Source organism: Sceloporus occidentalis, unplaced genomic scaffold (assembly GCF_023333645.1).
Source record: "Sceloporus occidentalis isolate IW3139 unplaced genomic scaffold, rSceOcc1.0.p SCAF_47, whole genome shotgun sequence".
Taxonomy (NCBI): Eukaryota; Metazoa; Chordata; class Lepidosauria; order Squamata; family Phrynosomatidae; genus Sceloporus; species Sceloporus occidentalis.
The window spans coordinates 4561133-4570000 of record NW_028317027.1 but is presented as its reverse complement, the minus strand read 5'-3'; the positions used below and the strand labels follow the sequence as shown (position 1 = coordinate 4570000).

At 40.4% G+C, this 8868-nt stretch overlaps 1 protein-coding gene across 1 annotated transcript in view; it reads left to right on the top strand.

Annotated features, from left to right (window-relative positions):
• The window catches only part of LOC149289259 (phosducin-like protein 3), a 15313-nt gene extending 14755 nt beyond the window's left edge, over positions 1-558 (top strand). Inside the window, exon 8 of the mRNA XM_089490904.1 lies at positions 413-558. Within this exon, the coding sequence (XP_089347030.1) occupies positions 413-558 (146 nt within the window). The remainder of the gene's footprint in view (positions 1-412) is intronic.
• Positions 559-8868: the final 8310 nt, after the last annotated feature.

Genomic DNA, 8868 nt, shown 5'->3' with positions numbered 1-8868 from the left:
AGCAACCAGGGTTATACATCTATAGCCATTAACCCTTTGACTGCACAAACCAGTGCAGCTTGGCTTCTGATCTATTGTTAATTGAGTTTGAGGGATGGAAGCAAGATGTCTGATCCGTGCTTTTATGCAGAGATTGGACAATGTGATATTACAGATACACAGAGGATGTTTATATAATATATAATTTGTAATTAAGGTTGTGTTTAGAAGTCATCAATATACACCTTGCTGTAAGTGGACGACCAAAGCTTGTCTAAAATCCGATCAGTAAGCGATGTCAGTAGAAGTGCTTGTTTTGTTGGTTGGATTTGTGAGTATCCTCCATATTTTGATACCCGGCTCTTATCGCTTGGTGGTTACGCATGTCTCTAATAGTACTTCCTGTTTTGTTACACATGTTTTATCTTTACAGAGTTGGAGTGGAAGCTTTCAGAGTCTGGTGCAATCAAAACAGATCTGGAGGAAAATCCACATCAGCAAATCCAGGACCAGCTCATGACATCCATCCGAGCCACCTCTATCTCCACGAGAAAGGACAGTGAATCAGATGATGATTGATGTGTGTGTTTTGTATAGTGTTACTTGTAATGTACATGGGGCCTAAACAGCTACACATGTTCATGTTCAGAAACCACATTTTATTTTTTGTTTTAATTATTTGGAATCTCATTATGCCTTGCAGCGATTGCCAGCAAAGGTATTATACCTTACAAACAATAAAACAAGCTGCCTTTTAACATACATTCTACATTGCTAACAATATGTGTATGTGATCTTCAACACCAGGAACTCTGAATTGTTTCGTTTTTTACTCTGTATGAAAATTAATGGTAATGTCTAAAATTACTTAAACTTATTTTAGAACAGTTTAGGGCCTGGCACTAAAAACTTTTTATAAAGTGATATGGATTTCATCTGTTCAACCAGTCAGTCTGATTTAGAGGATTTTTTCCTTATGCCTTTTTTTGGGGGGGGTAAATAAGTTATACTGTATGGCAATTAACGTGTCCTTACTACAGGAGTGAGTGTTGGTTTTGTTTGTTAAATTCATATGTATATGTATGTGACACAAAACTCAATTTCCATGGTAAAAATAATTTTCCTCGTGAAAACCTACCATGATTTTGTATTCTATGTGCATTACTTTGGACTGCTTCCTGCAACACATTCTTATTTTATTGCCTTATGGGTGAATTCGAAAAGAATTATGCAAAATCACTGATGAACTCCTATAACACAATGCGGATATATTATATATGCTTACTTAAGCTTAAGATATGGTAGAATTGCCATGGTAACCAATGAAACTGTCCAATCAAACTTACAATAGTTGATAAGGTTTTTGTTTTTTCTTTACACACTATCGGGGTATTACTAATTAGACCCTGGTTACTAACTGTTTGCACCAATCGTATTCGTAAAGATTCAAATGTCTTTTATTAGCAGGATGTAAATTAGAGATCTAAACATGGAAGGTAAAGTTATCTTTAGTATTGCGCTAAATATAAATTGGTCCATGTATAAAAAGGGTTATTTGAATATTTTCTTTTTTTGTTTTTGTGTACATATTTTTATGGGCCTGTTTGATCCAAATTATTGCTTCCCAGTACGTGGCTCTAGGGCTATGGCTTGTTCTAGCCCAGGGGTGTCCAAGTTTTTTCTGCAGTGGGCCACTTCATCAGAATTGTATACGTGCGCGGGCCGCACCCATTTTTCACTGAGAGAAAATATGGCCTTTAATAAAATAAGCAGATTAAAATAAAGTAAATGACACAAAACCTTTACTTTTCCTCTCACTGATTTCTGGGCCTACAAATTCAGGATTCTGGATAAGTAAAAATAAAATAGTTCTATTTATTTTAGGGATGCACTAAAATGAAAATTCTGGACCAAAACCGAAAATTCAGGGTTCACTTAGCCGAAACTGAAAGTGACCCCCTCACACACTTTTAATAAAAGTAAGTTACACACCAAAATTGTACCAAAAAATTATATATTATGATTGTTAACAGCAATCTCAGGCATACCCAGATTCCAGCATGTACTGGTTGGCTGGGCATTGTATTTTTCATCCAATTTTAGTGTGTAACCACACTTTTATTAAAAGTAACACACCACAATTGGACAAAAAAAAAATCAACAATATGACTTGGCATGATAGGAGTGTGATTGCTAACAGCAAACACACTCTTTTTATACCCAGGCCACCAGTGAATGCTGGAACCTAGGCATGAGGGGACTGTGATTGCTGTTAGCAGATTGCTGTTAGCTGTTAGCAATCACACTCCTATCATCCCAAGTCAGCCAGTACATGCTGGTACAGGGTGGCTGTAAGTGCAGACCCCATACTGCTGGCAGCATCAATACACAAGGGGGTAGCTAGCCAGGTTTCAGCATATAGTGGCTGACTTGGCATGATAGGAGTGGGATTGTTAACAGCAATCACAGTCCCATCATGCCTAGGTTCCAGCACTTACACATCCATGCTATCACACACACACAAATTCATTCATTCCCTCAATCAGGCATACTCATTCACACAACCTTCCCCATCCCCTTACCTGCACTACAGCTCTCGATGCCGCTCACAGACTTCAGCAGGGGGCGCGGCCTCCCTCGTTCTCCCCACAGAGGAGGCAGGACTGGAGCAGAGAATAGACCCTCCCACAAGTAAGCAGCAGGGCTCTTGTGATCCTGGCTGCCGATCTCACGCGGGCCGCGCCTCGAGGTTCGGCCCGCGGGCCGCATGTTGGACGCCCCTGTTCTAGACTATATGGTACAGAGCTGAACCTTTCTTCATGGTGTAACAATTTGGTCGTTCCTGCAAACAGGTATAGCTTATAGAGAGAACCACTACCTAAATCACTGTGTTTTGTGACCTCCATTCATCCCAAAGAAAGCACTGAAGATGCTTACAGACACAGTACCCAATGATAAAAAATGTTAATTGAATTGTATGGCAGAACCGCATCTCACAAGGCCTCCGCACAAAAACTTCCATACCAGTGCTCACAGAAGGGGATGTATTTACAAAGCTAGGAAACGTTTATTATAATAATAATAAAAAAAGCTATGCCTGTGTTCTGAAATAGAAATTGATTGTTAGATTACCTCTTTAATTCAAACCAGGCCAGAGGGCATATGTTTTCTGCAGGTCAGATCTTCCTCAAAGTGTTACTACGTAGGAATAAGTGCATGATGCTGAGTGGTACAGGATTGCTCGTGTGACTGCACGCCTGCACATTTTAAAAACACCAGTGTGGTATTAAAAGTTAATACAACTTTCTTTGAAAAGTGAAGTGTTTAATGGAGTTCATTGAATATATTGTTGCAATGTGGCTTAATGTGAAAATGGAACGCACAGCGTTTGTATATATTCAAAGAGGTTAACATTAATACTTCATTAGAACGGGGCTGCGCGCAGGATTTACTAAATCTTTGCAGCTGACCAAGGTGGATTGGGAAAGTCTGAGAATTGGGCATTTTCACAATGCATCATTCATGCAAGTGTTATTACGACCCGTGGTCCCATTCTTTTCCTTACGAGACCTGCAATGCCTTTCTTACAGGAAAAAAAATGAAATCAAAAAGCCCCGTGTGCGTGCAAAGCACCAGCAATATATAGTTCAAATTTGTTAGTGTACAGGGGAAAAATCCCACTTGGCAGTGCAATTTCATTGGCAGTTCACAAAAACATAATTATAAAATGTTACAGCTATTGTAAGGCAGGTTCAAAGAAGAATATTAAATAATGAACTGTGACCATCTAACTAAGAACCCTGTTGAGTCTAATTTAAGTTTTCTTTTTGCTCCCCTTTGAAAGGTGTGACATGTCTATTGCAGATGACTCAATTATTTCTTACCAATTGAAAATACTTTTTATGGCCAAAAAGAGGAGCTGTTAAATGTCAAGTTTGAAGTAGGCTTATATAAACATAAGTGGTTTTTTTTTTGACTGAATGCAAGAGCTTAAAAAACTAGCAGGGAGCATTGAAGGGAGCCAAATAAATTTGTGTGCAAAGTCTTGGGAACACCTGGCCAAGTTACAACCACCCTTGTTTGTGCATTTTTAATGCAGGTGCCATGTGGCCCTTGCAAGTGTGGACAACGAGATGGTTAGCACATAGGAACCCCCCACTTTTCCATAAATCATTTTGACATTTTAGTAGAATCCTATATTCTGTCTGGTTAAACAATATTGCCTGTGAGACTGGTTGCCACACAATCCCAAAGTATAATGGATGCACGCCCCAACTTAACAGTTTGCAAGGTGTTTTTTTCTCGTTTTTTTCCTTTGTCTCCCAACATACCTTTGGTGGTTGCAGTCAAAACATTCCATATTAACGTAATCAAACCATGGCTGCTGGTTTCAGTGCCTTTGTTGTGTTGCGTACTATGTTGACTTTTGATGATGCTGCAGGCAATGTTTTGCCCTTCTGATTCCTCCATGAAGGTAAGGCTTTTGGAAGCAAAGTTATATATCCTTTCAGTGAGATCAGGGTTTTGCAAGTCAATTGTCCTTTTGCCGTCACCCACTCATCCCTCAAACTTTTGCTAAGTTCTTCAAAATATTTATATTATCCATAACAAAATCCAGTCTAGTCACTCTCACTGATCCCCCGAGCATCCCTTTTAATTCTTTTTCCAAAGTTACATAATCTGAAGGTTCCAGTTTGGTCTCCCAATCACCACCTGATTCCTAGATGTCCTCCTAGATGCTGCTTAAGGCGTCTTCCTTCTATGACCATCAAGCCGTGCGTGTTGCAGTGGTGTCCAGCTGTTTGCATGGATGCAGACTTTCAGTAGCAGTTTCAGCTGAAACTGCTGAGGACCAATCGGAACAGGTGTTGCTCATGATTTGTTGTTCTCTAGCCAGTCGGGGCAAATTCTCTTGCACCTGATTAATTGAGTTGCCTCTTCTCTACTATCAGATTTACGTGTCATGTAGTAATGTAAGATCAACTACCCAGCTTTTCTTAACCCCTTCCGTACTATGGGGTTTTCATAACCAAAGGAGCAAAATATTTTTTACCTGCAAATTTGTATGTGTTGGCAGCTATGATACCTCCCAGCAACAAAATAAATGAAGACATAAAAAATGAAAGATGGGTAGTAACTAGTGTATTTTACCCTACTTATTTCCTGCTGAGTATTATAAACTAAGTCATCGACAAATGATTTTTAGGTCAATGTTTTGTGTCATTATAAATAGCTATGAATTAGGCAACTGTATGTTGCCTCATACTGTGACATAGCTGAATATCCGATTCCATACTCCAGATATTATAGGGATGGAAGCAGGGACAATGCACTACAGAAGTGCATACAGAAGTGCAAGCAGCTGCCTAGAATGTACTATTCATTTTCGTGTGAGTCACATACACAAACACTAGGTGGTGCTGATCACCTAATCCTCATCATATTAAAAAATGAATTATGTACATCTTGGACACAAGATTCAAATTCAAAATCAATATTAGTTACCCATAGCACAACTAATTCATAACTGCTGACTCTACTATATTTCTATTTTATTTAAGCCATTGGTGTGCGTACGACTTAGGGTGCCCTAGAAACCTTTCACATGGTGTATAGTGTATAGTTTGTAGCAGAAGGGTATTTAAAGATGACACTACTATATAAGCAGACTAAGCATCTGCTCAGGGACCATGTTGGTCTTTGAGGCACCTTCAGATGAGACAATTCCACTTAAAATCATGTCAGTACAATCAGGGGTGTACCTAGAGTATTTGGCATCTGGGGTGGATCCTGTATGTGGCACCCCCCCCACACACACACACAAACACTTTAAAACTGCATAGCTTCTATCTTTATATACTGGCGCAGACATTGAAGGTGGTACAGCATTACTGTTATCATTATATACTGAGGCAGACATTGAAGGTGGTACAGCATAACACCTACCACTATATACTGAGGCAGACATTGACGGCGGTACAGCATTACACCTATCACCATATACTGAGGCAGACATTGATGGGGGTACAGCATAATACCTATCACTATATACTGAGGCCGACATTGACGGGGTAAAGCATAACACCTAACACTATATACTGAGGCAGACATTGACGGTGGTACAGTGTAATCCCTATCACTATACATTGAGCCAGACACTGATAATAGTGCAGCATAACTCCTATCACTATATACTAACCCAAACATTGATGTGGTGTAGGCCTACCACTTCATTGTCTGGCTTAGGGATGCACCGAAACGAAAATTCTGGACTGAAACCGAAACTCCAGCATTTACCTGTCCGAAGCCAAATATGACCCCCCACCATAAAAAAAATCTTATTATTTAAAGTAAGTAACACAGCAAAATAGGACAAAAAAATTCAATAACAATATTAATATATTATATATATATATATATATATATGATTGTTAACAGCAATCACACTCCTATCATGCCCAGGCATACCCAGATTCCAGCATGTACTAGCTGACTTGGCATGATAGGAGTGTGATTGATATTGATATATATATATTGTTATTATTACATGTGAACTCAGCACTGGAGGCATAGAATCAGACATACAAATCCCGTATTTGCGGGTATACAATAATAATGTATGGAAACATAGCAAGAGATAAAACTACATGCATAGATGATAGGTTGCACAAACCAAAGCTAGCTCTGGCGTCCACACTGCCCACATAGAACCTGACCAGCACCCAGATTACACACATAGGATTTACCATCTTTGTCCCCAAACAGCCCAGCATGAGTCAACTTTGTCCCCAAACAGCCCGGCCTGTGCCATTGTTGTCAACTTTGTCCCATAAACACCCTGCCTGTGTCATCTTGGTCCCCAAGGCTCAAACATCTTGCTTCTGCCATCTTTGCCTTTCCACAAATCAATTATACACACACTAACAGTCACTCACTAATTCACACTTTCATTCACATAATTAATTCACACAATCATTTATTCTCTCTCATTCACACAAATTAACACATTCATTAATGCATTCTCACAAACTCATTAATTATCTCCCTCATTCAGACAATTCATCCACACATTCATTCATTCTCTCACTCATTCTCACTATCTACCTTCCCCCCTTTCTACCCCTTCTCACTATCTACCCTCCTCTCCCTCCCTTCTCGCCATCTACCCCCTCCCTTCTCACTATCTACCCCCCTCCCTCCTCACTATCTACCCCCCTCCTCACTATCTACTCCCTCCCTCCTCACTATCTACCCCCCTCCCTCCTATCTACCCCACTCTCCCGCCTCACTATCTACCCCCTCTCCCCCCTCCCTCCCTCCCCACTATCTACCCCCCTCTCCCCCTTTGTAGTTCAGACCAGCAGTGATCATTCATCTATCCTGATATATGTTATGTATCATGATTACATTAATATATGTACCAGTACATATAGATTTTAGAACTCCTACGGGCAGTTGAGATTCTCTATATACTTCATCCTTTACATAAATCAATACCTTGAAATTTTAAAGCTCTTTGTGAACCCCTTTGAACTTCAGTACAAAACCATCAGACACAGGCAATATATCTCTGAGGAATATTTGACCTTCTTTGTATATATCTGCACTCTCCAGTTAAAATCTACAATCTGTTTGAAGACTGTGAAGTTTAAGAAAATTATAATATTTCAATATTTTAAATTGTATTTGGAAATCAGCTTTCAAAATTTGCTTTAAATGTTATTAAATATATTTTAGCAAGTCAATAGCATTATACAATCCCTGCCGGCATTTTAGATTGAAAACCAAAAATATAACTTTAATGATAAAATGATTTTTTTATCTCGGGGGGGGGGATTCAATATTTAAAATTACATTTCTTCTGTCTGCTTTTATTTTAAAAACCCGGTCAGGTTGTTTAAGTTACTTTGTTATTGAGTAAAGCACTTAAAAAAATCCAGTGTATTTTACACTGCTATAAGGTAGCAGTTCTGGGTGGTTAGAAAGCCCTGTTTTGCAGTACTAGGGGTAGATTCCCTGATTGGGATGATCAGAGATCCCGTCTGTAAGCTGTCCCAGCCTCCATATAACCATACGTGGCAACTTGTGGGCATACTTGTGGGAACTCCTGACGGTGGAACTTGGCCTGGGGAGACAATGGTCTCCCCGCTCCAAGAGTTAAAGATCACCGCCGTCACTTGCTCCTTTGTTCTTTTGTAGAGCACTCAGTCCGAGGCTCTCCTCTCGTACTGGTCGTTCGTACAAACCTTTAACTCTTGGAGCGGGGAGACCAGTGGACTCCCCCGGCCAAGTTGCGGCACCAGGATTGTACGCAGGTGCACTTCAAAGGTTGGTGGCAGAGGAGGCCCCTGCCTGCGACCAATAGAGTTGCTTGTACGGACCTTTAAAATCCTGGCGCCAAAGCTGCTGCATAGTGTGTACTGCGTTAACCCCATATTAACCCCTTCTGCAAAAAATGGCAAAAAACAAAGGAAAAAAAAAAGAATGCACACGAATATTCGCCAGAACCAAACACAGGAACGGGCGAATATTCGTGGAATACAAAATACAAAGGTCTAACAAATCTAGACAAACACAATGTGCCTAAGCTAATAAACCATGTGTAAGAACTTACCTCCGACACCGGTCCTCGTCTTCCTGCACCCAGGCTGCTCCCACGGTGAGGCTTCCTCCGGCGGCTCCCCGGGTTGACTCCAGACCCTCCCGTGTAGCGAGTGCGCATCCTGGGCCCGCTTCCCGTCTGCCGTCTTTCTCCCTATTTAAGCCCGGGACTTTCACTTCTGTGTTACCCTTGGTTGGTGTAACTCAGGGGTAGGCAATCTTTGGCTCTCCAGATGTTGTGAACTACATTTCCCTTGATGCTTTGCCAGCATTATGACTGTAAGAGCA